The 27937-nt window shown below is 55.9% G+C and overlaps 1 protein-coding gene and 1 non-coding gene across 5 annotated transcripts in view; one reads left to right on the top strand and one right to left on the bottom strand.

The window, feature by feature from the left end:
- The window catches only part of ADAMTS7 (ADAM metallopeptidase with thrombospondin type 1 motif 7), a 49767-nt gene extending 23043 nt beyond the window's left edge, over positions 1-26724 (bottom strand). For all 4 annotated transcript variants that reach the window (XM_087744521.1, XM_087744522.1, XM_087744523.1 and 1 more), the window contains exons 1-16: positions 26625-26724; positions 25749-26101; positions 21277-21448; positions 18511-18707; positions 17258-17341; positions 16515-16639; positions 15326-15475; positions 14452-14595; positions 10705-10849; positions 10450-10542; positions 9429-9574; positions 6860-7029; positions 6490-6623; positions 4388-4508; positions 3591-3835; positions 65-206 (exon numbers count right to left, since the gene is read on the bottom strand). In XM_087744521.1, the coding sequence (XP_087600647.1) occupies positions 65-206; positions 3591-3835; positions 4388-4508; positions 6490-6623; positions 6860-7029; positions 9429-9574; positions 10450-10542; positions 10705-10849; positions 14452-14595; positions 15326-15475; positions 16515-16639; positions 17258-17341; positions 18511-18707; positions 21277-21448; positions 25749-26101; positions 26625-26703 (2500 nt within the window). In that variant the 5' untranslated portion in view covers positions 26704-26724. The remainder of the gene's footprint in view (positions 1-64; positions 207-3590; positions 3836-4387; positions 4509-6489; positions 6624-6859; positions 7030-9428; positions 9575-10449; positions 10543-10704; positions 10850-14451; positions 14596-15325; positions 15476-16514; positions 16640-17257; positions 17342-18510; positions 18708-21276; positions 21449-25748; positions 26102-26624) is intronic.
- A 976-nt stretch (positions 26725-27700) lies between these two features.
- On the top strand, positions 27701-27773 carry TRNAK-CUU (transfer RNA lysine (anticodon CUU)). Its single transcript has one exon. It is a non-coding gene; the product is annotated as a tRNA-Lys (tRNA).
- The last annotated feature ends 164 nt before the right edge of the window (positions 27774-27937 follow it).

The raw sequence follows: 27937 nt of genomic DNA, 5'->3' as shown, positions 1-27937 counted from the left end.
CTGCGGGCTCTGCTCCTCCACCGTGGGTGGCCGAGCCCCAGGGTCCCGCGGGAGCCAGACTCACCGGTCCCACACGTGGCGGTGCACATGGTCCAGGAGCCGAAGCGCCAGAGGAACTCCGCCTGCTCGATCTCGTTCTCGCTGTCTGCCGGGCGCTGGATGGTGTACTGGTACCGCACGCCGGGGTTGGTCTCCTGAAACAGCAGCTGGGGGGAGACAACGGGCGGTCAGGGACATGGCCAGGGGTGGCCATTGCACCCCAGGGGCTTTTCAGGAGGTAACAACCTGCCCAGCACAGCCATAAAGATGTCATTCTCCATCTGGCTCCGTACCAGGGCTGCATTACCTGTACCCCAGGAGCAGCACATGACCATTTCAGAAACAGGGGTAGCAAATGGCTGAAGCAGCATAGGAGCAGAGGAGCTGCCCCAGCTCAGAGCATTGGGCTTGTGGAAATGTCAGGTAATAACAAAAAATAACAGTGAGAGCCTTGAGAACCACCAGGACTTTGATTTTATGTTTGCCCTGATGATCCTGTCCAGTCCCACTGCCAAATGCAGCCTCATCCAAGGACTTTCTCGAGGTTCAGCATGCTGAAGGGCCCAGGACGGCCAGACGTCCCCTTCCCCACAGCTGGAGCTGGGGAGGAGGTTTTGCGTGTGCCCCCACCAGCCCCAGCCCAGCTCGGAGTCTGCGGCACGTGGGGCAGGAATGACCCTCCCCACAAGGACGGATGCAGTCAGGAGCACACTGAGCCACGTCTGCCTCCCTCCATCACCCTCCCTGACCTCTCAGCAAGGGATGTTATGGCTGGAGGGAGCTCTGACTGCTCCCAGCCCCGTGTGCTGGACTGACAGTGGCTGGCCCGGACGGACGGACACTCAGATGAACGTCAGTCACAGTGACCTGTCCTTTGGGATGGCGGCAGCAGGGGACAGCAGCAAAAGCCCAGCCCCAAAAAGGAGGAATCAAATCTCCTCGCCTCCACATGTCCCAGAGAGCTGCAACTGCTCCAGCAACTGCCCTGGGGAAGCACCGCAGTACATCCCGGCTCGAGATGTCGGCTACCTGCGTCCTTCCCTGTTTGCGCCTCCAACCTGCCAGCGATGCGCCCTGGGCAGCACCAGGCGAGGGGCTCAACTGCGTTGGGGCTGCGGCCTGATGTGCCCCGTGCACCGCACAGAGCGGCTGGGGGCACCCGCCCCGGCGTGACCCCCGCCTCGCGCGGTGCAAGAACAGGCTGTGGCAAACAGGAGGGAGCCGCCGGCAGCAAATGCCAGCAATGGCTGATGGTGACACGCACCTAAAGCTTTAATTGCTCCCCACTTGGAAGGGGTTCCCGTTGCTCCCAACACGCACAAAGCAGCTCCTGCGGTTGACACAAATCCTGCCCAAAGCACCTCCCGCACCAGCGCTCGGCAAAGGCTGGGAGTTTAACCGTGTTTTTCTTAGCCTAAGTGCTCCCATTATTGCCAAAGCTTTGTTGTTCTTGGAGCTTTGGCGGGAGCGAGGGCATCTTTCCAAAACCTCTTCATGAACATTGAAACATTTTTGTCAAAAGGTTTTAATTAGGTTGCGAATCCCAGAAAGCGATTTGCTGGTGCCGAGCACGCCAGTGTTCCCGTTAAGAGCAGCACTCGGCGGCAGAGGAGCCCAGGATCCCGCTCACATTTCCTCCTGAGCCTCTGCTGAAAGAGATGCACAAGGCGAAGACTTTGGCTGCTCGGTGTGGCCGGGCTCCGGGGCGAGCCTCTGCAAAGGGGCTGATGCTCGGGATGAGTGCATCGGGCTGAGCCGCGGTTGCTGGGGGGTTGCCGGGGTCCGTGGGACGTACCCTCGTGGGGGCCACTGCCCCCGCGCCACACTTCACACCACGAGCCATTTCAGCCTGGTGCCGGCTGTGCCGTCACCCACGGGACGATTCCCACCGGCTTCTCCTCGGAAAGCTTGGCCTCGCAGGCACAAGGATGTTGGCTCCTGACAGCTTTGCATTAAACTGGCAGATCCCTCACTACTGACCATCCTGGTGGCCATTCCCGGGGGAAGGAATCGCAGAGCCTGGCACAGCAGCAGCGGGCAGCTCCAAGGAACCTGCCTGGCAGGGACGGCCCCGAGCCCCCCGCGCCACGCTGCCTTCCCACCGACAGTCATAACCCCTGCAAAGTGGTGCAAAGCTTGTTAAAATACAAAGCTGTGCTGAAAAGTAATCCCCCAGGCAGCATTTTTCCATGGAAACAAGGTGAAAATTAATAGAGTGGGATCAGTTTGTAAAATAAGGCAATTTCCAGGTAAGTGCTAGAGCTGCCGGTGCTGCAGTGGAGGGCATTAGCAACGGTCGAGTTGGGCTCGGGTTAAAAGTGTTGCAGGATGCATGAATTGGAGAAGGGGCTTCCCGGGGAGCAGGGGCAGTGGCCGGGGGCTTGGACCACCTGCACCAGCCATGGGGCAGCCGCACAAGCTTGGGGACGCAACTTTGTGCTCCCGTCACTGGGGCAAAGGCCGAGACTCTCCTGCTGATCCGGAGGCAAAAGGATCATTAGGGTGAGCAGGTCACGTAGAAATAAATAATCCCTGAAGTTCATTATCTGCTAAGTCTGCTCCCCCACTGCCGGCTCTGCACAAAGGCTATCTGCTGGAGGCAATGCCTGACAGCAGCAGGAGATGGGCAGATGCTCTCCTTCTGCCCGCAACTCAGCCACTGCTGCAAGGCAATTTTTTTTAAATGTTTTTTGGGTTTTTTTGGGACTACGTGGTTAATTGTAACCTCTTCTGCCCAGATCCAGGCAGGCAGAGTGGCAGGTCCCAGGTGCCCTCTCCTGCCATGGGAGCTGCGGCTGATGCCAGGCAGCATCGCTCCACGACGGGGCTCACCCTCAAAGCCTTGGGGGTCTGATGGAAAACAACGACTTATTCTGGGAAGGGAAGTAGCTTTACAGAAATTCCCACATGCAAAAAAGAGGAAAACTTGACATTTCTAGCTGTTTCAGAGGATTTTAAATGATCCTTTTTGGAAGCGGAGCCTGACCTGCAGCACGCTGGGAGGCATCACCTGGGTTTGGACCATGGAGCATGACCCCACGGGCCAAGCTCCTCGCCACAGCATCAGGCGGTGCAGAGGGGGGCACGGCGCCGGCGGGAGCATGGCACTGCCGAGGGGTGCTGGCGGGCCACCCTCTGCCACCACGCACGGCACCGTGACGGCTCCCAGCTCCTGCCTCCTCCGCCGGCTGCTCCAGCCCTGCCAGAAGCACCACGGGCTCTTCCCCTGCTTTTGATAAGATATGGGAAAGGCCTCAGGAAAGGGGCTCTTTCTCCTCATGCTCTCTCTGCTGTGTAAATATTTTGAGGAATGCTGCAAAGGGGACAAGGCTCAGCTGGAAGCAGTGTGGGCTGGAAATGCTCCCCGGGCCGGCAGCACATGTTCAGCTGCTCCTGACGTTGGCTCCCAGAGAAACGCGGCCCCATCCCTCGGATGGCAGGGAAGTGCCAGGACAGACCACGGCAGCTCAGCCCGGCACAGGAAGGCAGGAGGCCGGCAGCTCTGTCCTCCCCGTCGTGCACCCCGACCACCAGCAGAGCCTGGACTGTACCTGGATCCACACGGGCTCCACGGTGGGCCCCGGGGAGGTGAGGTTCTCCCAGTTCCCCGTCCTCTTGTAGGTGAAGGTGGTCCCTGCCACCCTGTAGTCCCCGTTCCACTGGATGGTCCAGCCGCCGTTCAGGAAATACTTCTCCGGGTCCTCGCTCCGCAGCGCCAGAAAATTCCCAGCTTCTGCGACTTCTTCAATCCGGATCTCCCGGGCTCCCACGGGAATAATCCCAATATCAACGTAACCTGGGAACGGAACCAAGCATCACTCTCGGGGAGTTAAAGACATGGCAGAGATGATCCGCGCCCTCAGGTGGGTGCTAGTGTCCCTTGGGTAGGCACTAGCGTCCCTCGGTGCCAGCATCACGCCATTCCTTACACCTCTGTAAGGCACCACAGGCACCAAACCCCACCTTGAGCCCAGCTGCGTTCCCTGCTGGGAGAGCCCATCGCAGAGCGAGACATTTCCCGTACGGGCGCTGGCGAGGCATTTACCACACTTTCAACATGTCCTTGTCAACCCACCAAATCCCCTTAAACCTCTCCAAATTGGCTCCAGCGTGCACAGATTTGTTTTCAGGCCTTCAGACACAAAGAGCAGTAAGGGGATATTTTTCTTCCGAGAAGCAAGAAGTGCAACAGCAATGCCACATCTCCCCATGCTGCTACTCAGGTCTTATCCCATCCAAATTGCCAAGTCGTGATTTAAAACCACACTGCAAATGAGGAGCAGCGGCGAGCCCAGCTCCGAGCAGAACAGGCACCTGGTGTTTTGGGGACGGAGCCGAGCGCCCTTACCCAGCCCCTCGCTGTCCTCGAAGGTCTTCTTGACGGTGTGGCAGGTGGAGCCGTCCCCATGGCAGACGCCGCACCGGTCCTCCACCGCGTTGGAGTCGATCTCGTAGTCGCAGCCCACGTTCTGCAAGGCAGCCCCGTCAGTCGCCCGCGCCCCTGCACGCCCCCGGCCTCGCACCGCGCCATCGGCTGCCGACACGGGAGGAACAAGGGAGAGACACAATGGTCCTAAATGGTGGGAAATAAGGAACGTGGATGGGAGAGTGGGGCGAGCTGGGGTCTTTTTGCAGGATGGGCGGCGATACAGACACCTCGGCTGCAATACGGATTTCTCTAACATATCCTTGTGGTCCTGCTGTCCTGTTGATACGCAGCGAGGAGCACGACCCACATCTCATTTTCGCCTTTTCCTACCCGAGTCCCCAGGCAGCAGAGCCTGTCGGCACATGTTACATGCCGAGCCAAGCTGGGAAAGCCCCTTGGTCCTTGGCCCCGCTAATCCTGTTTCAAAACACTTCCTGAAGACTGTTTTTATGTTCTGCTGAAGCTCTCCACATCTCGTGCCAAAGTGCTTGACCTGTGCAGAGCGAGAGCCTCCCTGTGATTTTGCACCATAAAAGCCGCAGCCAAGACCCCAAAGGGAGCCGCTGGGTCCCGTGCCAACGGGGAGCCTTCAGCCTTCGCTGCCCGAGGAGGTGCCCGGGCACCGCCGGCACACACCTACGGCAGAAGCAGCACCGCTTTACCTACTGCGACAGTCTGTAGTGAGCCAGGTGTAACTCTGGTGTCGCAGCCAGCAGCAGGCTCAGCGGCGACAAGGATTTTGTGTGCAACGAGCTCTGGTTAAACGCGCTGTCACCTGCAGCGAGCCGCTGGATCGCACCCTGTTGCACGTGCCAAGCAAAAATCCTGACCCCTGCGCTCTCCCTCCAGCCCGTGCCTGCGCATCGGCGCGCCGCAGCCTCTGAAGTCACTTACAGCCTGTTACGGGAGGAAACGGGACCTTCCCACAGCCACCAGTTGCCGTCGGGCCCCTGCCCGCTGCTGCCAGCGGCACGGCCAGCGAGGGGGGGAAGTTTCCACAAGTGGTTTTTATATAAGAGGCTGCAAGGAAACTCGTTGACTGATTATTTTCCCTGTTTCCTGCTGTTCTTTGTGCTGTTCAAAAAGCTTTTTTCCAAAAAGCCTGTTTTCCCAAGAAGCCTTTCAGAGAGCGCCTTTACCTAACGCTACGGCAGACCCGTGTCCTGCCCGCTTGCGTGCGGCCCTGGTGAGACACGGCCATCAGCTTTGCGGCAGCGTGGCTTTGGTACATCCCATGGTTGGAATCTGCCCCACAGACCACGGCAGCTCAGATCACCACCCATTCCCTAATTTAACAGCAATCCAATGTCCTGCATGTGGGCTTACTCTATCCTAAACCTCAGGACTGCTTCCCCAGGGAAAGGGAAGGTGTGAAGGAAGGGACCGTCTCGCTGCCACCGACGGCAGCTGGAAGACCCAGGGCACAGCTTGGCGAAGCCTCCCCAGCCACGCCAGCATCTCCCAGGTGATTCACAGCGCCGACCGCGCCATCTCCACCAGATTCCTGGGCCTCCCGCGCCAGGAGACGCCCTCCCCGGCCAGCAGCCAGAGCAACACTGCGGCACATCACAGCTCGTTTGTAGGGAGCTTCCAAGAAATTAAAATAACGACCCAAAAGGAAGGACAAATCCCAGTGCTGGGAGAGGCTGCCAAGCCAGGGCAGGCATCCTTACCGCTGCAGGGCAGACCCGCGGCTGCCAGCACCGGGTTCAGGGCTGGGCTGGGCGTCCTCTCTACGCACCCTTTCGTATCCCTGACCTTATTTTCAAGTGAAACTGTTCTTCCTTTATTTCCTTGGGTTGGTGCTCTATTTCCTTGAAGCCAGCCCAGAGGCTGAAATATGTGGAAATAAGGAAAGCTTTCCGAGAGGCGAATGACAAAACGAGTAAGCTCGGCCCGTCGGGGCATGCGTGAGAGGGGAACAGGCTCACCTAAGGATGGGTCACAGCACCCACCTGCGTTTCCCCGAGCACGGGGGGTCCTTGGGCTCCCTCCCCACAGGGCCTGGGTGCGGGACCCACCTTGCAGATGCCATTGATGCACATGTCGCGGCTGGCGTTCATCTCGTAGCACGGCGTCCCGTCGATGACGGCATCCCGCAGCTTTTCTGCGAAGTATTCGTCCTCTGGCCGGCAGTGCAGCTCGCAGGGGTTAACTGGGGAGCCCAACAGGCAGAAACTAAACCCGAGCAGCTGGGGGCCATGTAACCATCTCCGAAAACATAAATTATCCCTGCAAGCCCAGCCATAATTTAAAACACGGCATAAACACGCTGCAAGGCAAATCTTACAGACACGAACAGCAAAATCAAGCTGTTATCAAGACTGTGTTTCAGGATTTTCATTGGGGCTGCAGGCAGAAACCCGGCAGTGGGCTTTGCCCTTGACTCACTGTTGTTGGGCACCGGCGTCCACCTGTAGAGCTTCCCTTTGTAGAGCATGGGGTTGAACTGGCTGCACTGGACTTGGCGGAAGGAGGGCTTGTCGGGGGGACACGGCCTGATGTTGCAAATCCGGAACCGCTTCCGCTCCCCCAGGCAGTACCTGCCCCCGTACTTCGGCCTGTCCGCGGGAGGGAAAAGGGAAAATCACCGAAGGGTTTGGGTTGGAAGGGACCCTAAAGATCATCCCAGCCAACCCCCCTGCCAGGGACACCTTCCACTAGATCAGGTTGCTCCAAGCTGACCTTGAACACTTCCAGGGATGGGGCATCCACAGCTTCTCTGGGCAACCTGTTCCAGTGCCTCACCACCCTCATGATAAAAAATTTCTTCCTTATGTCCAATCTAAATCCACCCTCTTTCAGTTTAAACCTGTTATCCTCTGTCCTATGAAATAAAGACCTACCACACACGAGAGGAAACTCCCTTTTTATTCACAGCTAAGGGAGGGTGGTTTTGTACCTGCTGCTAAGATTTGATCTCATGAGGTTGGGTCAAGCCTGAGACCACCTGGAACCAGCAGGGAGCTCTCCCAGTTATGGCCCACACACATCGCTCTGCTGCGATGTCCGTGTAAGGGAGCTGGCTATGAACCCAACAGCTTCTCCAGAAGGATCCCCACTCCACAGAGCAAGCTGGGGAAACGTGTGGAAACCATGGCCCACGTCCTTCTTCTCCAAGTCCCTCCTGCACCAGCTCCCTGCTGCTGCTGTGGCCGCTGGGCTGCCCTACAGGTCCATAGACCATGGACCAAAGGTTTTGCTGAGTGACAGCTCTCAAGCTGGATGAGCTACATCTTGGGTCTTGTCCCTCTGGACAGTCTCTCCTTAATGTTGCCATTATGGCCGGTTTTACAGGCCTAGTGTATGATGTTATAAAAAGTTTTTAAAAAGTCAGGCGTCACTGGCAGTGTGCATGTCTGAAGCCCCTCCACCTTCTGCAGCTGGGCACCCTTCCCCGGGGGTAAAACATCTCCTTCACCATCCCAGCTCCCACGGCTGACGAGGTGCCAGCGCTCCCGCGAGCCAGGTCAGCCAGGTGCCCCTTCTGCGGCCGCTCCGGAGGAGCTGCTCTCCCTCCCGCCCGGGATGCGCTTCCAGCTCTGCTCCTCTACTGTCCAAGGGAACGGCAAAGCTGCTGCTGGACTTTTTAAAGTAAGAGGGACTTTAGACGCAACAACAGTTTTTTCTCAGATGCCAACAGACTCTCAAAATACTGCCACCATCTCCTGACGCTTGCCTTTTCCTGTGGTCACAGCACTCTCCATGGCCCACGTCCCCACGGCCTCATAAAAAAGACTTTTCCCCTGATCAGTTAAGTCTGGGCACACTTCACTGAAGAGAAAGTTAATTATTATTTTAGGGTTGTGTTTACATACCCTACCCCAAGGAAATGCCTGCGGGAGGAGGACTGCCCAGCGCTCACATTTGTTCACTCCATCCAAAAGGCAAAGCTGAAGATTTACCTCCAGTGGCCAAAGCAAACAACTGCCCGGGGAAATTCTCCTGCTTTTCCAGTGCTTGCTCCCCTGCCCGCCCGCAGCTGTGTTTAAAACACTCCATAAACTACAATTGCACTTCTGCCACAAAACTCATGTCAAACATAAACCCAGCTCTTGACCTGGGACCAAGATTACACAGCGCTGCTTTAAACAGCTCAATGGCATGTGCAAAAACAATGTGCCCAAGGAAGAAGCTGGGCAGAAAGCACATCTGGGCTCGTTAGAGAGTTTGTTCCCGTAGCTTTCAGAAGTCCTCAAGCCATTGAAAAGCGACTGCCACTGGAACACCGCTCACAAAGCCCTTTTCTCTCCCATCCCAGGGTGCTCTGACACCCGGGTCAGCTGGGGGCTCTGGCTGAATCCAGCACAACAGCGATTTGGTGACCAAAGGGACATCTGGGGAGCAGATGGGTCGGCCCAGAAATCATGGGATGGACAAGGCCGCTGCTCCATCAGTGTCTCCCGGACACTTCCAGGCGAGAGGCGGCGCTGGCTGCGGCACCGCGGGCTGGGGGGAGGCAGCCTCCGGCCGGGCACAGATCAAAAATCACTCATGGAATGCAATGGGGTGATAAACAGCAGCAGGATTTTTTCAAAACAACTCTGAATCAGGCTCAAAGAACGCCTGTTTTTCTTTTCTGTCATTAGACACTGGCTATGTTTTACATCTACAGGCGTGGAGCCTTTGTGCTTTGTTTGAGTCATATCGCAACTGCTCTCTGCATGCACAGAGCAGGAGCGACTTCTATGTGGAAGAAGACAGCAACCTCTGCCCCTCCAGAGGCTTTCGCTGCCCAGGCGGCTGGATAACCCCATGAAATTAATCCCCCGAGTGTTTCAAAAGCGCGTTGCTCGGACTGATAACTGCACAATGGCACAGTTTTGCCGCGAGATGCAGACAGGGGTAGGACCACAGTGGCCAGATGATGGTCCCCAGCTTTACAGGGCGATAAGGAAGCATTGGGTTCCTCTCCTAAATGGGGTCCGGACGAGCTCTGGGGGAGCGAGGGTTTGCTTACGTGGGGTTGCTGCACTGCCTCTCCGCGCTCTGCACGCCCGCGCCACAGCTGCGTGAGCAGGCAGCCCACGAGCTCCAGGAGCCCCAGCCGCCGTCGATCGCATCGGGACGGTAACCCACGGGCACGCACTCACCATTGAAGCACCACTGCAAAGGGACAGGCCAGAAGAAGAGAAAACAAGGTTTAAGGATGCAATAATTGACGTTGAGTCAGAGAGCCCGGCTGCGGAGAGCACTGAAGCCCAGCACCCATATTGTCCCGTGAAAATCCATGCTTTGCTCGCATGGAGGTGCCTGGGGATCAGCTGAGCTCTGCCAGACCCCAGTACACCTCTAAGCGATGGGAAACTCAGAGATGTTGGGCTGTTTGAGGATTTGTCCGAAGCAACATACCCAAACCTCCACCGAGACCCCTCAGCACCAGGATTCATAGCCTGACCTCGGCCCAGAGGGAAGTCAGTGAGGCATAGCCACGGACAAAGGCACGGCGGGAGGTTTCTCAGGGAGCGGCGGCTAAGCCCGGGGTCATCCCCAGTGCTCTGGGGCCAGGGCTTCAGGAGGGGACACTAAACCTAGCGAGGAGAGACGTCTACAGATATTTTTATAACTCTATAGTTTTATGCTACCTTGAGCAGGAAAACCCTGTTCTGGTACGTCACCCATGCAAGGGCGACCGGAGCTGGCTGCAGGCAGCCGGTTCCCTCCGCACCCTGTGCCCACTGCAGCACCCGCCCAGCTGCTGCAGGCGCTGCTGGACCCCCCGAGCAGGCGAGCGTCTGCCGCCGCAGCAGACGGAGAGCAGAACAAGCCTTGTGCGCTCCTGCCGTGGTAATTAACTGCGGCTTTCACCTTCCTGAGGCATTTTCAGCTTCACTGAAGCAGTCCCTCCCCAGCAGCGGCTGGTGTTTGGCCAGAGTGAGGGCAGTGAACCGAGCCCGTCCCCGTCTGCCGGAGCCTGTGAAACTGCCCTGCGTGCAGGGCACGGAGTCTCTGCAGCCACGGAGGGGACTGTTCCCCATTACCTTGTTCTCCCCGCACGCCGTGCCGTCAACGGCAGCGTCCAGCTTGGAGTGGCACGTGTTCCCCACCGTGCACCACAGCGTGTTGCAGACACTCTGCAGAAAACACGGTTGCGCAGGAGACAGTTAATGCACTGGCCAACCCATCGGGACAAATTTAACTCGGAGGGAGAGGATGGCCCGTGCAATGCCCCCCACCCCCACAGAGCCCCTCAGAGCCACACGAGCCCGTGTTATACCAGGGGGACCCTGGCTTACGTCCATGTCGTCGCAGAAGGTGGAGTAAGCGCCGTACTGCAGCCGGCACTGGTGGCCCACGTCGTAGAGGACGCCCGGGGGCACCAAGGGGTAGTCCAGCACCTCCCGGGCAGGGGGGTCATCCAGGCACAGCCCCCAGCCCCGGCTGAAAGAGAGAGGTCAGAGCGGCATCGCCACTGGCCCGGCACACCCGAACAACGCCCCAGCAGCTGCTAACAGAGGAACTGAACAGCTCATTAATGTCCCACCGCGATGAGAGGCAATGAGCATTTCTAGCTGATGTGACCCTGGCTCTGCAATCCACCCTGGAGCTGCTCCAGCAGGCCGACGGGCACATGTGGGTACCTGCTTTTTGGGGTGGGTGCCCGCTCCCAGAGCGATTGCCCCACGGCCCCCGGGCACAGCGGGTTATGGGGAAGGTGAAGGGGCAAAGGCAGCAGCGGCTTCTCTGTGCAGCTGCTGGGCTGGTGCCTTGCACTCTCCCCTCTTTTCCCCGAGATGCGCCTGTCCCCCTGACGGAAAGCCAGAAATGTTATTTTCCCTGGGAATAATCCCCTGATTTTTTGCTTTGTGAACACGTCATCAGCTCAGTCCTCAGTTGGGACCCAGCTTCCGCCACTCAAGGTGAAGGGTTTCATTGAACAAACATCTCATTGCTGAGAAACAGATGCTGTCCCCGCGTTCATACATCACGCTGACCCCAGAAACGTCCCTGCGGACACCGCAACCTGCATGTCAATGCCCTGCTGATAGAAATAAAGTAGATTGTCAGCAGCAAAACGCGCTCACCCTCATAGTTGCTGCTACAAATAGTGCTCAGGCTGTGCTGGACAGGATGACTTTAGAAAAGAGATATTAAAACCGAGCCATCAAGGCGGCCAGTGGCCAGCAGCCAGGCTGCAGGAGCCGCGAGGGACGTTCCTGGCCGCCTCTCTCTGCTCCCAGTGCTTTTGCTACGAAACTTCACAAACACACAAGAAATTGTCACTAGTTTAGCTTTCAGTGTTGATTTAAACAAACTTGTTTCCAGCAAGGCAAAGTCTCCGGCGAGGGTTTCTCAACAGATTAGATTACTTCAGCTTGTTGTGATTGGGAACAGGTCTAAATTAACTTGAAACAAGATTCCTTTTTAACCCAACACAGAAACAAAGGCCAGCAGCACGGGAGAGCTCCTGCTCCAGGGTGCCGGCGGTGCTGCGGGGCGATGCTCGGCAGAACCGGCACCCCCTCATCCCTTTCCCATCCCACCCCAGTGAGGTCCACACTGGACACCTGCAAACAGCTCACTTGGATGGAGACAGCCCCTTAAAATACCATGTGTATATATATATTTTTATAAGAAGCTTCCCTATTGGAAAAATCAGTAAACAGGCTGCTTTCAGCAGCCCAGGGGCTCCAAAGTCTCTGTTCCCAAGCCCACAACAGCGGGAGCATCCTGCCTGTCCCAGCCCGGCGGGGAGGGAAGGATTGCTGCGGGCGACGCAGGCCTGAGCTGGGATGAATTAAGCGTGGATTAGGCAGCTGGACACAGTACCATGGTGCAGCCTGTTTCAGGCATGCACAGAGGTCACTGCATTGCACCTCCAGAGGTGTTTTCTTCACCTGCTGGTAGAAAACAGTTAAAAAGAGTGTTTTCTTTAAAAATGGAAAGAATGGTATCCTTACTGGGGAAAGCCCAGGCTTAAGCACTGGGCTCCTGCATGAGCTCAAGGCACTTTCTGTCTTGCCCCAGCTTACAGGAGAGGTCTCTGTCCCAGTATGGGGGGTGATTTAGATTTGCTGTCAGCTTTCCAGTGCTATGTTCAAACTCTATTTCTTCGTTAAATATTTTATAGTCGTCCTACCGGTCTCTTCAATTGGCCAAAACACATTACCGAGCCAGCAAAAATTGGCATGAGTTTCCCTCTGGCTTTGCAGGGATATGCAATAAACCACACTCTGCAGTAAAAATGCACAGGGGTCTGCGCTGCGTCTGCCTATTGCAGTCCGTTCGCTAATGAGCTGGATGATGGAGTAGATGGTATGATGATTAAATCCCCATATGTGAGCAGGCTGGGAGGATCTGCAGATACATTTGAGAGCAGGATTAAAATTCCAAAAGCTCTCGGAGAACTGGAGGAAGGGTCCAAAAAGCCAGGACGGAATTCAATAAAAACAAAGGCAAGGATTGGAGCTTGGGAAGAATCAGCTGCACAAACAGGGGATCTGGCAGAACTGGCAGAGGAGCGATGCAGCCGGCGGAGCAGGGCTGCACAGGCAGGGGCGGACCAGCCGTCCCCAGGCTCCGGGAAGGTGGGGATCGGCTGGAAGGAGCCCATGGGAGGATGATAGAAGGAGACCTCCAGCACTGTGCAAGGAGGCTGAAAAACTGGTTGTCTGATCTAGAGACAAGAGGGAAGGGAGAAGAGACAACCTGCAGCTGTGCCAAGGCTGCTGCTGAGGTGGAGGGAGGCTGCTCCATGCCACCGTGGGCTCGTGGTGCAGGCAGGGCATCCACGAGACACCGGACCCTGTTTTACAAGGGTGTTCCACCAGCCGGGCCTGACCCAAAGCACCAGGGCCGTGCTGCTGGCAATGACGAGAATCATTTTCAGATGCTTAAACGTTCAGCAGCATTTGTAAAATAATAACTTTTTGTACAATAATAACCATCATCTGAGGGTGCTTTTTTTTTTTTTTTTTTAAAACATGAGCTCTGTTGCAAGCACATCCAGCAACCCCAGGTCAGCAGGGTCTCGTTTTCTGGCTCACTCCTTCCTGTTCTCCTGCCAACATCGTATTATAATGCACTTATGTCTGTGCTGGCAACGGGCCTCTCCCTCGCCTGGGGGATGTTGCAGCCGGTGAAAGACGCCTGCCGGGCCCTGCTCCACTCTTAAGGAAGAGCTGCCCCTTCTGCGGGGAGCACAGAGACCAAAACCCAACTGGAGAAGCATCCAGCTGCTCTGTTTCTTCCCTGTTGCAGCTCGTAGCAGCCCAAGGTCAGGGCAAGCAGGAAATTCTTAATCCAAAAGTGAAGGTTAAAAGCAGAGGGCCAAGAACGCTGCGGATACGAGAAAGCTCCATTCCACCGAAAGCCATAAATCAACAGTAATTCACCCTGCGTGGGGGCCAAGCCCACACGTTCCGGGCTGGGATTTAGAAATGGGAGCTCAGCCCCAGGCAGCCTCCCTGCCACGGAGCTGCCGGTCCCTCGCCCGGCTCTCCCCGTCGCCGTTTCTTGCCGATGCTCTCACTGTTTTCTAACCTTCCCGTAGCAAGGAAGGAAAATGTTTCTCCAGTGCAAGCCACTGGCTGACAAATGTAAATCTCTGGGCTGTGTTCCTAGGAACTTCATAACAACAGGCTGAAAAATCAGCCACAGGGTGCTAAAAATAAACAAACGCACGGAAGAATTTGGCTCGGTCTCATTTCCTCACGTGATGCCTCCTGCCTACAGGCAAACATCATCTGCCCCTCGCAGAGCACCAGAGAAAACTGCACAGAGCCTCGAAGAAAACCCCTCCGGCTTTATTTGTTCAAGCCACAACCCCTGTGCTGCCGCCCAAACGCTCGTGCTGCTTTTGTGTTCAAATTCCCATCTTTCACAGCAAGGACGGAGGCGACCGAGTGAGATAAAAGCATCCCCACGTGCCCTGGGGCTGACTGCTGGGCGCCATCGGCCGGGTCAGTCCCTGGCTGCAGACCCAAGCCCCGAGCCACCCCCAGCACCCCGCGAGCGAGGAAGAGGAGGAAGGGAGGACTTACTCGAGGAATCGTGTGATGTACTCCCGGCTGCAGCGGGACCAGGTGAGTGGGGACGTGTCATACAGGAGCTGTGGAGACATGATGAAAGGTCTTTTCCCAACTGGCTCACAGTCATTGCTGCTTCCATCATGCTGAATCCCAAAACTGTGTAAGAGCACAGTCCCACAAAGGAGAGGTGAGCCGCACGCCGCTACAACCGCGCAGCCTCTCTGCTTTCCAGCACAACGACACGCGACGCCGGACATCGCAAACCGTCCCAGCTCGGCGGGGACTCGGTCATTAACAGGCACTGGGGTATCTGGCCCTGTGGGACGTTTTAGTGATAGCAGGGACACTGCCCCAAACTTTGTCCCATGCTTTTATTTCAGCTTTCTTACTGAAAGCTCAGCCAAGAAAAAAGTAATGAGAATATTGAACAAGGTCAAGTTCATTAAACTTGCTGGGTATGTGGTTTTGCCATACAAAGATATCTATTATGAACTATAACGTTCAAGTGATCTTGTCAAAATTTAATTGAAATTATGGCAAGCAAAATTCTGCCGCTGATTCTATACGCAGACCCTATTTTAGAACTTCTTAACGGGCAACCCTCTTCTCCAAAACCTTCAGCATCAGCAACGCAGGATAATAATACACAAACGCAATTTGGCCAGGTTGCCTTGGATTATGTGACTTTCATTGAACCTGGGGCAACCGAAAGCTTAACTCTGAAATGAAACTCCCGGGGTAAATACCCCCAGAAGCAGAGGGAGGTCTGCACCAGTGAGGAACCGCTCGGCAATCTTCTCCCAACCTCCACCCGTGCCTTCTCAAGCCCTGACTGAGCGGCGCAGAGGACAGAGGTCAGAGGAGAGGAGGAGGAAGCCGGTGGTACCTGTGTCCGAGCTCATGGGCCACGGTGAAGGCCAGGGGCAGGCCCGTGTCCTCGTTGATGTTGCAGCTCCTGTGGGGCTGGCACATCCCTGCCACGTGGGACAGACCCAGGGTCTCGCAGGGTCTGTTCATCGCCGCGCAGATGTCCTTCCTTGGGCGACGGAGACAAGGAACGCACAGACACAGAGCAAAGAGGGGGTTTGAAAGGGCAGGACCCAACGCGAGGCGCAGAAGGAGCACGGGACGTGTCCCAGACCACGGAGGAAGGCGCGCGGACGCCAGCCAAACAGAAGCGAGAATGGAGACTTCCAACATCTTTTTGCAATGGAAAGATTTACAACCTTTCCTTTCCCCTTTACTCTCCCAGTATCCCCGGCTTATTATTAAGCCTGATTAATGGGAACTGCTAGCCAACCTGGCTACGTTTATTCCATTGGATAAATAAAGCTGATGCTGGGAATAATTAAGCAATTACTACATTGCTTGGGGAAGCACATCCCAGGGGTGCTGTGGTCCAGGGCAGAGTAGCTCCAGCCGCCCAGGAAGAACAACTCCACTGAAGTACATGGCCTTAAGTGCCTTATTTCTGCTACAAAGCAAATTTCCTAAAGAAGATAAAACTGTTGTGGGTTGTGAATCATTACACAAACTGCCACGATACTGCCAACAGCCAAGCTGCTGCAGCCTGAAGCCATCAAACTACATTTTGATTGCAAGGTATATAAACTTGGCCAGAGGCATGAATTCCTGCGAGCTTCATGGGAGGTCAGGGGCCTTCTTGGAGGCTCCTCTGCCAATCCCAGCATTAGCCTCCAAGGGAAAAAGGAGAGTTAATCCCTGTCTACATCTCCTGGGAGCATCCAGCCATTCTGGGGCTTGGCAACAGGGCCATGGTGAAAACCTGGTTTGGGAACCTCAACTGCTAGTCAACTGGGAGCTGTCTCCAGGTTTAAACCTGAGATTTGAGACCCGTTCCAGCCATTAGGACCAGGTTATCTTCAGATTTCATGTCACATATCTTACGTGCAGGTGTCTCCAGGCAGGGCTCAGGCACGGAGAGTGAGATTTTAACAGCTCCCACCGAGATGTTCCTCTGGCCGCCTGCCTGCCCCGCTGCCTGCAGCCGGCAGCTGTGTTTCCAGCTGCCAGCATAGCACCTACAGCATAAAATTAGCACATGGGCACAATACCTTGTGAGCAGGACTGCGACGTCGTGATGCAGGGGATGGGAATCTCCTTTAACGTTGATGCTCTTCTGCCATTTGCAAAAGCTTTTCAAGGTGTTGTCTGCGTGGTGGGAGATTTTCAGATCCTCCTGCCAACATAATTAAAAGTCTGCTGTCATATTGCTGCCGAATCTGTTTGGTTTGTAGGATGCGGTGGGGAGGGGTCTGATCTCAGACACATCAGAGTGAAATTGGCAGTAACTGCCATCCAGAAGGAATTGCTCCATATCTATAGGTTGTAGGCTGGGTGGGAATACAGTCCTTTTCTGTTTTCTTTTAATCTGTGATTCAATCAAAACATTAAATCATCTGATACTGGGGGTTAAGAAACACTGTGGAAAAATATCCCGCCCTGGCTGATGGCGAAGGATGCAGCTGGAGAGCCCGTCTGAGCGGCGTCAGGCTCCCTGAGAGCCACCGCTGCAGCTGGGAGCACAAACAACCAGCGATTCACAGCCCTCCGCTACCGGCGGTGACGCTAAGTTACCATAAATTATTATAAGAATCAGGCTCTGACGGTGCCGTCCCCCTGACTTTACACAGAAGACAAAGAAGCAAGGCATGGGCGCCTGCATTTATCTTACGCAAATTCATCCAGGCCATGAAAACAGCGCAAGAGCGCGCTTACGGGCTTCCAAGGGCAGCTCCCCGAGCGCCCCAGCCTGGCTGCCAGGAGGGGAGGCTGAGTCACCGTGTTTTCTTTTTACCTCCTCGTCCTCCAGCAGGATGAGTCGCACTATCGCAATGTTGATGGGGTTCCCGATGCTGGCGTGGTGGAACAGACCCGCCACCTGCAACAGGCACAAGCCAAAAAAATAAAGCCCAAAAAAGGTCTTGCCCTTTGACACTGCTCCTGGTAAGTACATCTGCAGGGGAACACGAGCTGGAGGGGAAGCTACTGAAGGTTGTTGACAACATCTCGGGGAATTCCCCAAAACGAAAGACAAGGCCAGATGCAGACCTGGACTAAAGCATTCGGAGTGCGATGAGATCCATTTAAAATTGATATAATCTGTGTAGCACATTGAAACTCAACCAGAAATGCCCCGGGGAAACACCTCTGCCTTCACTCCTAATAGATGTGTTTAACATCTCAAAGGACGCCTGTGCTCTCTGGGTGCCTTCACCAGCCCCCAGAAACCCAGGGGTGTTACCTTGAGGTCCTCAGCCCAATCCCCCCCTCTTTTCTGGCCCTCAACCGAAGCCCTCTTCTGAAACGCAAATAGGTGCTACCACGGCAGCAGAAGAGTGAACAGACTAAACCAACTCACACTGACTTATCTGCTTGTTTTATGGCACCAGTAACTGCCCCCCAGATTCCCAGTGGAGACCACCACGGTCTGGTGCTCCTTCCCTTCACTGTCCTCAGTGGCACCTTCCCAGGAAAGCCGTTCATGTCTCTCCTGCTAACCAGGCTAATGTCTCTCCTCCTGCGAGGAGGTTTCCTTATCACACAAAGGGCAGTGGGCAGCCCTCGTGCAGTCTTCGGGGTGGTTTCAGTTTCAGCTGCATCCCCGTACCCAAGCTGCCTGCGCTCCTGCCTGGGGAGAGCGACCGTGGGCAGCACCCACCACCTCCCTTCCCCAGAGCAGGGGTGCAGGAGGAGCAGCCCTGCCCTTGGGGTATCTCCCTGGGAGGCCACGTTATCCATCCCTACGGCGGGAAGGAGAAGGGAACAGCCCTTGAGCCCATGGGGACGGTGAAACCGCTGCAGGCTGAGCTGCTCCTGCCTGCACAGAGATTTTGGCCTCGGGCTTGCTCACACCGACCCATCCTCCTGTGGTAGATGGAGCACTGAGCAAGGCAGAAAAGCCAACGTGTGGGTGGGAACAGCCTGTCTGGTGAGAGGTTTGCTGAGGTCCCACCAGGGATGAGTCCTGGCAAGCCCAGTGGTCTTTATGTCTCACAGCCGCGTCCCCAGGGACCTGGCGGCTCTGCCGTTGGGAGGACCGGGACTCACCATGTTCATCACGGTCAGCACGTACTTCTCTATGTGCTCGCTCCCGTGGTATTCGACCATCTTGGTGTCTGCCACCACCAGCGTTTCCACCCACTTCTCCTTGCTGATGGAGCGCTGCTTTATTCTTCTCTTCCTGTGCTGCTTCTGTTCCCATCTTTCCCTCCGCTTCTCAGACCTCTCCAGGCTTTCCTGAGATTCTGAGGGATCAAAGGGGCAAAAGAGACTTTTTTTGTAAAATGTCTGCAACTTTGGTAAAATATCATCAAGGCCTTTTTTTTTTTTTTTTTCTTAAATTCAAAGAAATAACCTTTTGGTATTGAGGCAGTGGCCCACACTTACACCCATAACGTATGCATATTTTGCTGTGCTGTATGCTCCAAAAAAATCACTGGGTGTTGAAGACTTTGACCTCAGTCTTGCACAGCAGCATTAGCATGATCGAAAAAAAAATAAAATAAAGCATTTGAAGTAATTTCTTTGACTAGAACAAGGTTTGCAATATTCCAGGAGGAACACGGAGCCTCCCAGAGCAGAGCGCTTAGGGTTTGTATCGACATACGGATTTATAGGCAACCCTGCAGAGATGTTTGGGCATGTACCACTGAGAAACAACCCTGGTGGCTCAACATTTCTGATTATCATCAGAAATCTGTGTTTTGCAGAGAGACACAGTTCCCCAACATGATAAACTCTGTTCCCCCAAAGCTGGACTGATGTCTTGAGCCAAATCCCGCAGATCATCAGCGTCCTGGGCAAGACCGAGATATTGCAGGACCGCACACAGATTTCCTCGGCCACATGGAGACTGAACTCTGCTCCTTCCCCGGGAGAAACAACGGGAACATTCATTGGGCTGCAAAGAGACAGGAGGCGGAGGAGAGCTCGGATGCTCCTCACGCACACCAGCAACTGGGAATTCTCATGCGGAGACTTTTCCTGTGACGCTGCTCCAAGATCAAGGTCAGGGTCAGCCCCAAGCTGGGTAACGACTTTACAAACCACATCCCACACAGTGGGAATTGCCTTTACAACCAGTTTCTAAGGGCTCAGCCTTACTTTGTTAACAATGGACTTTTACATTTTATGGACTATACTGTACTTTAGCTGTGAAAGAGCGTTTTATCCCCCAGCCTGAAAAATCCCAAGTATCTGGATAATTTGATGAATTGCTAATACCACTGCGACAGTTTAATCGCAACAGCTTCCTTGGAGCTTTTTTCCATTGTGTCCTTTCTGCTAAGCATCCAGCCGGGACGTGAAGGTACTGCAGAGAGGATGGGTGCGGAGGGCTCCCAGGATCCCAGGGAGGGCTCCCATGGCATTTTCCCCTTGAGACTCCCCTTAAACACTTGCCCAGCTGTACACACAGGCCACACTCTGGATTGACAGAAGCTAAATAACACCTCACAGCCTCACACCATCTGGCTGTGAGGTGTTTTGCAAAGAAACCCGGCAATACATCAGTAGAAAATGAAAGGCTTGCAGTAATTAAAGTCCTCCAGACTTTTGGTTTCCTTTCCAGGGCGTACACATCACATCCACTTTGCTAGCCCAAATCGCAGGAGAGATCCACATGCATTACACACGGGCCATATCACACCCGGTGAAATTCATTTACAATGAACAGGCTTCAAAGTCTAGAAGGAGCCATTGCGATTATTACCATAGATTAAATAATTAATTTAGATTAACAGAAGAATGTCTAAAGATAACCATATTACAGAACAAAAAAAAGTTTCCAAAAGCAGAGAGCTGTAGGAAACACGCAAAACAGGATGCACCGCCTGGAAGATGCAGCTTCACTGATGCAGACGAGGAGTAAAGCGCCTGTGAGCTGCTGGGGATGCACTAAATTCCTCATTACTTGAAATCTTGGGTTTGGAAGTTTTTCCAACCCATCTGCTCTAGATAGAGGAGAAGGAACCGGCATGCACTGCCTGCCCCGCAGCAGAGACTCCTGGGGCAGCGACCGGGTTTCACTGCAAAAGTCCAATGCCCCGGCAGGTCAGAAAGCAATGTTCGCAAGGAAATGAAAACAAATACTCGGTCTCCACATCACAAATCGCTTGCAGCAGGGCCGCAAGGAAAAGATAAGAGCGAGAAGCCTGAGGTTCGGCACACATTGAGTTGTGCACGTGAGAAACATAAGCAAATACAGAAAAACTGGCGGGAGAAAAAACCCAACCCTGTGCTCTGCCGTGATTCCCGTGACTTGTGGGTTCCAGCCATTCATGCCACAAACCCACTGCCTGGCGCTCAGCAAGCGAGCTCTCCTGACTAGCAATTTGCACGAGCTTCCCTGTAATGAAAACGCTTGTGGGAACGGTTGCGTGGGCACCCCTGGGGCCACGAGGCTCTCCCCCAGCAAGCAGCTCCAGGCCGTCGGACGCCCACCAGCGGCATCGCGGCGCTGCCGACCGTGCGCCTCCCATGCCGAATGCCCCCCCCCCGCAGCAGGACGCCGCTGCACGGCCCACGGTCCATCCCCTCCCCGCGGCTTGTTCAGTTTTTTGGTCCAAGGGTTTTCTTTCTCGCCAGCCTACGTGGCAAGAGGGACCGCCAGCCCAACTTGCGAAACTCAAACTAAGAGCAATCGGCGTCACTGATGGGTGCTGGGAGCTTACCACGGGAACCGAATGCAGGGGGCTAAGGACTGGCACTGCTCTCTATGTTTCTACCATGTCCTTCAAACCTACAGAACTGAAGATACCAGTCCTGGGATGAGCTACTGGCTCATGACAAAATGCAAGAGAAAGGGGACCATACCTTGCACGCCGCAGGTTTCCCGGGGAGCTGGTGGCCTCCTGCCTTGCTCTGCCCCATGCTCGGGCACCTGGCGCTTGTATATCCTGTGGGGCTGGGCCGCTCCGTCCTCCCGAAAGCTGGTGGACACTGGTTCGATGAAATAGTCCTCGTTCATGAGCTGAAACACGCCTTTCTGGCAGGGAGAGACAAAGTTGTCACCGTGAAGCCATCTGCACCTAGCACAGACTCACACTGAAGAACCTGGGAATGGGAGAGGGTTTGCAAGATTTTCCAGGCAGAAACAGGTCTTCTCTAAAGAAACTGTTTTTATGGATATTTTGAGCTCTAAACTCCCAGACAAAAGAGAACAAGCTAGCACAGAGTGATCGTTAAGAACACAAAAAGCTAAAGAGAACCCATCACAAAGTGCAGACGGGTGGTGAACCCAATGGGCGTGTGATAGTGAGGAGCTCAGGGACTGCAGGGATGCCGAGACAGAGAAATGCCTTCTCCGGAGAACCAGAGCGCACCAGGAATCGGCACATGTACGGTCTCAGACTGTGCTCACACCACCTCTCTCTGACCTTCCTGGAGAGGCCCTGGGGAGCCCAGGCAGACAGCCCGCAGGACGGCTTTGACCATGGTGCAGCACCAGCGGTTTGAGTAAGTGTTGCACAAACGGAGGTGTTTTTCCAAGGATATCCTCGTCAGATGCAGCCAGTTGCTTCTGGCCTTTTGCACCGCCTAAGCACCACCGTTGTGAACCACCGGGTTACAGAATTCCTGCGGTCAAAGACCAGAAAACCTCCAGGGAAGAGGAACCTTCAGGAGCACTTGACCACGGCAGGAACTCCAACCAAAGGCAGGCAGCCCCAGGGCAAGGAGCACGGCCCCTCCACGCAACAACGGGAAGATGCGTTATTGGCATCTCTCCTTTAGCAGGAAACGACACCCTAAAACTTTCTTCGGTTAACTACGACCCCCCTGACCTGGCCCAGCCACCACACGTCGCTATGGACTCACCCAGGACTCCCCAGCCTCCACGCTGCACCTCAAACACAACCAGCCGCATCCGCTGCACAGGGAGCTCCTTGGATGGGCAGCGCCGTCCCAAGGCACGGGAGCTGCTGTGGGAGCCTGCAGCGTCACTCGGCCAGTCGGGGTGCTGCCGTGAGGAGCGTTTTCTAAATGTATTTTGTGCCATAGGGCAACTCCATCTGCTCTTGGTTGCTTCAGAGCAGCCTTACGGTGTCTGGAGCAGGCTGAGGTGTCCTACACTTACTCGGGAGCCTGTTCAGACTCAGCTTTGCTTACCACACTTTTGCTCGGACATATTTCTCACTTTCACACCCCAGGACAGGGCAGGGACAAAGAGACAAGATCAAAACATGCCTCTACAGCTGCTTCCAATGTTTCTGAGATACAACAGGACTGAGCCTACTGGCGATGCTTTCTCACCGCTCGTGCGGTGCCAGGGAAGAGAAAGCAGCTTCCTCCCTAATTAACTCCTTGCAAATGTAAAATAACAAGGGGCAAGCACCATGGTGATGGGGAAGGAAGGGAAGGAGGCCACAGAGATGATTCCTTCTCTGTTTCCTGATGCGGGTTTTCCTGAGCCAGGAAGGGGACAGAGATCGCTGCCCTGGCCAAAATCTGCCCAGGATGCCCCGCACAGGGGCCACACTCCACCACCGGCTGGTCCTGTGGTAGCACCGAGTGGCATTTGCTGCCCGCGGGGAGGTCCGGTTCTCTCTGTTTAAAACACACCTGGTTAACCGTTCTGCACCTTGGGTGTCCCAGTTCACCCCAGTAAGCAGCGCCAGCATCCCTAACCCCTCTCTCCTGCTCCCTCACCGCAGTCTGCAACGAGAGCGAGAAATAGCCTTGGAGAAGATGAAATTGCACTGGCAAAACTACCCAAGAGAGAGCAGAACCCAGCTCTTACGACTCTTATTTTTAAATCATTGACAGGAGGAGTTTAAAGTCTTGTAGTAGCGTTGTAAGAAAGGCGAAGCCTGGGCATGGGAACAGGGATCTCAGGGGCTGGCCAAAGGTGTCAACCACGGTACGACGACTGTGCACTACACCAGTACCAAATGCTGGAGCAGGGGCCGTGCCGATGACGGTAACGGGGAACTCGGCCCTTCGAGGCGCTGACGCGATTCGGTTCAACACGTGAGGCTGCCACAAGCAGGAATTTTGGGACAGCCCCTCCGTGCTTTCCCACTGGGAATGGCAGAGGGCTTCCAGGGCAGCAACGCTGGGCTTGAAATACAAGGCATCACCAGCACATGGCCCGTACAAATGTGATGTACTGCCCCAGCCTACAGCTCTGTGCTTTCCCACGCCAGTAGTATGTTCCTCGTTACACCCCGTAGTACCAACCATGCTTACAAGCGGCGTGTGAGTAATTCCCTGTAACGGAGCAGTAGCACAGACCACACTTTACTTTCCGTAATAATCGTGAGCCATGCAACACATTGCTAAGTGCGGCTTTCCGTCATTTAGCATCTGTCTGACAAAAAGCCGGGGTTATTTTAAGGCTGAGTAGAGAAGGTTTAAAGCAACTTCAGGCCAAGTTTTGCTCACCACTCGCAGTTTATGGACTGCAGACCCCCTCGCAACATTGTGCGAATGTCTTTTGTGAACTAACAATTTTTTCTGCTTCTTAAAAAATAATACTAATCCATAGCATTTGCATGACACTGTTCATTTTCAACACGCTGTACAGGCCTTAATGACGGGGTTTGCCAAACACCACTACGAAATGGGTGTTTTCAGGTGAGACATTATGTGGATGACAAATTATTTAATGAGTAACTTCTTTTTTTGCTCTCCCGTCTGTGGTTAATTCACAAAGAGAAGTTTAATTCTCTTAACCGGAACGTATTGCAGATGACCCGGGTGAACATCCTTCAGCCCGTTCACTGCTAGCAGCTCGGTTTTGCCTGACTCACGCTGCGAGACTGGATTTCTAAGTCTGACAGCAGATTTCAGCTCACCGGCAGGATGAGGCCACGCAAACATTCCCAGAACCACCATATATTACCAGGGGTGTCCATGTGTAAATAGACATTCACGGGAGCGTTCACGACCCTTTCTGCTTCTGTGCGCGCTGCAGCCATCACTGTTTCTCTCATAGAAACATTCACAAAAAAATAAATCAAAAGCTTGTGGGGTCCTCCCAGGTGCATTGATCTATTTTTTTATCCGAATGATGGGCATGGCTATTTTCTGCAGCCTTCATCCCCCTGGAGACTGGGGTGCTGCACGAAGCGCAGGGTGCCGAACGCCCTTAGCTGCTGTTAAATTTAGTAGGAAAAGAGCAACCAACACCTTCCAGGCCATGCCCAGCTCCTGTCCTGCCAATCCTGCCCTGCCGCCAGCCACGGCGGGGAAAGGCTGAGCTCTCTTCTTGCAGCTGCAGGCGATGGAGACGCAGCAGCGATGCTCCCCGCCACACGCCATGCTCCTCTCCCTGAAATCCAGCAGCTCGCTCTCGCGCCGCCAGACAAAGCGCAGGGATGCGGGTGGCCTCTGCAGACCTTCCATTTAAAAGCCACCCCGCTCTACCGGGCTAACTCAGCGTACGGACACTCACTACCTTTATTTGAACACAGAAAGCTTAAAATGCCAACGCAGCCCCCAGCCGAACGAAGCCACCTGCGGCAGCCAGCAGACCGATGATCCGACGGAGTTACCGTCCCTCCAAACCCAGAGATGCCGGGCGCGAGCGCGGCTGGCGAGCCCTCCCTCTGCAGCGGTGCCTCCCTCTGCCCTGTGCCCGCGCTGGGGACACGGGCGGTTTTCCTGGGATCAGCCCCTACGAAGGGGGCCCCCCTACACCCACCGCCTCCGGGGAGCCCCAGCCTCCGTCATCCCCCGGCCCCTGCTCGGGAACGGGGCTCTGCGCATGACGGGGGCTCCCAAGTTATATGGCAACGCTTCTGCAAGAGGTTTTAAACCCTGGGGGGAGCTGGGACCTGCACCAGCTGCTACGTTTTGCTCAAGTCCTGAGTTTGCCTTGCTGAGTGCCGACACAAGAAGTCTTATTTGTGAAAGTGTCGCTTTGCCTTTCAGCGAAACTTACACTCTTACAGGTCGCTCTCGCCTTCGAAAATATTTGCAGTGGAATAAGGCAGGGGAGGTGTTCACAAAACATAAAGAAGTTTCGCTATACACCAGCTGCGTTATCACGAACGCCTCCAGGTTTCAAACACTTCTTTTCAGAGGTGCTTCTCATAATCCTACATTCATGTACTAGAAGACGGAGGCGACATGAGAATTGCTCTCTTTGGGAATTTGGACACAAACAAGTAAACACAGTCCCGGAGAGTTCCCAAACCACTGGAATCCATGGGAAACTTACAGTCAGCTCATCCACGGCCACATCAAACCTATGCAGTGAGATCCCGACTCTGCTGCTATCGCAGAAAAAAGGATTTCGCACAGCTTCTGCTCTTTCCTTATTGACTAAAAATCTCCGCACTTACCAGGCCGTCACACGTGCTGAGCGCGGCCAGACCTCCCGTCAGCGCCCGGCTCCGAACCTCCCCGATCATATGGCAGGAGTTGTACGCGTGGGACTGGATCTTGGCGTTAGCGATCCCCCCGTATCGCCGCTCGCTGACGAACCCGGGCGCCAGGAGGTTGCGGTTGAGGCTCAGGTTGAATTTCAGGGGTTGTCCTTTGTAATGCAGTTCATAGAAGGCGAGAAACTTGCTCCTGGAGGAAGGAGACCTCCGGTGAAGTGCTCGGTGGGACAGATCGTAGGACAGGAAGGATCCGCTCTCGTCAACCTTGATGGGATGAACGATGTCGCTGCTGGAGCGTGGCAGAGCAGGCTCTGGGAAGAAAGGGGTTCAGTGGTTAGCTTTGGGGTTGATCACCTTCCCTCTCCTACCCCTTCGGCTGGATGCTGAACTCCCGAGGCAGCCCAGCGGGGTCAGGTCCCCAAACACCAGTTGGATGGGGTAACTGGGAGCAGGGAAGGGCAGGGACCCCACGCTGCCCCTCCTGCCCTCGGCGGGGGGGGGGGGCAGCGGCCGGGGTTTTCCGCGGGAGAGGCTTAAGGTCAGGGTGGGGGGGCTGGAGGCGGGTAAGGGGGGGCCGTGCGGCTGCGGGCCGCTCCCGCGTTCCACGCACACGTTGCCGCTGTTTAATTACAGCCGCCGGCGGAGGAAAACAAACAAACAAACAAAAAAATCCCCCCCCCAAACCCAAATCCCAGTTTTGAAACGGTGTTTGGAAGCCGCCTCTGGGGGCAAAGCACCCCCGGGGCTTCCCCAGCGCGGGGCTGCAGCGGCGGCGGCACCGGGCTGCCCGGCACCGGCGGCTGCCCCGCGGCCCTCCGCCCCCCCCCCGCCGACCTGTCCGCCCCGTTCCTCCGCCCGCGGGCAGCGCCAGCGCGGCGGCCAGGAGGACGGGGAGGCCGGCGGGGGCCCGCATGGCTGCGGGCGGCTCCGCGGCGGCGGCGGCGGCGGGGAATAACGGCGCGGCGCGGCGCGGCGCGAGGGGGCGGTGGCGGCGGCGGCGGGCGGGGCGCGGGCGGGGCCGGCAGCGCGAGCCCCCGCCGCCCCGAGGGCGCCCCCTCGTGGCCGCCGCCAGCGGCTCCCCCCCCCCCGTCCCCGCTGCAAAATACAAAATTTCGGTGAAAAAGGGAAACGGGTGCGTTCCCGAGGCGGGGAAACGCGCCGCCGGGGTAACTTGGGGGCGTTGAAATAACCCCGTCCTCCCGCGGCGCGGCGGGGGTTGCTGCGGGAGCGCGGCCCCCGCGTCCCTTCCCGCCTCGCTCCGTCTGCACAGAAAGGAAAAACGTTTGAAGAGCAGCAAACGGGGGGGGGGCTGGCTTCCCCTGAGCCGCTGCTGAAGGGCGACTGGTGGGCGAGGTCTAGCAGAGCCAGGCTGCGGGCGCCCCGGCCCGGCTTACCCGGAGCTCGGGCGCTTTCTGCACGATCGGGTGCGGCTCCGCAACCCCCGCGTCTGCGCCCGCCTCGGCCCCACGCACCGCCCCGTGCATCGCTACAGGATGAGGGCGCAGCCGGGGGGCACGGGGTGACGGCCTCCAGCTGCTCCCCGAGCCCCCGCGTCCCCCCGGGCAGAGGGAGCGGAGCAGATGTAGAAAAGCAAAAGAGACGTAGAAAAGCAGAATAAATGCATTTCCTCGTCCCCGCGCGCAGCACAGTGGGCCGGGGGCTGCTCGCGGCCCGCACAACGCTGACAGCCCCGCAGCTTTCCCGGACGGTTGCGCCTGCTGCGGCTCCATCCTGCTGGCTTTGGGTGGGGTGGGGGTAGTTTATTATTTAAGTGATAATGTTAATTATGCAAATGGACTGGGGCAGCGCGCTCCCGCCCCGCGCCCGCGCGAGCGACGCCCCCTGGCGGCCGCGCCGGGGAACGGCGGGCCCGCTGCCGAGTATGGCGGCGCTAAGGCCCCTTACAGGGCGCCCGGCTAGCTCAGTCGGTAGAGCATGGGACTCTTAATCCCAGGGTCGTGGGTTCGAGCCCCACGTTGGGCGCATGCATTTTCCTATCCGCCTTGTTGTTTTCTTTTTACCACCTTTTTTTTTGCTTCCACTCGCGCTGCTCACGGCCCCCGCAGCCAGCAATGGACGGGCTTTATCCTCCCGCAGTGGGGGACCTGGGTGCGGGGCGCTCCGCCCCAGACTACAAGTCCCAGCAG

Source organism: Nipponia nippon, unplaced genomic scaffold, assembly GCF_047370975.1.
Source record: "Nipponia nippon isolate SJK-2023a ecotype South Korea unplaced genomic scaffold, ASM4737097v1 scaffold_9, whole genome shotgun sequence".
Classification (NCBI taxonomy): Eukaryota; Metazoa; Chordata; class Aves; order Pelecaniformes; family Threskiornithidae; genus Nipponia; species Nipponia nippon.
This window is presented reverse-complemented; position numbering and strand designations above follow the sequence as displayed.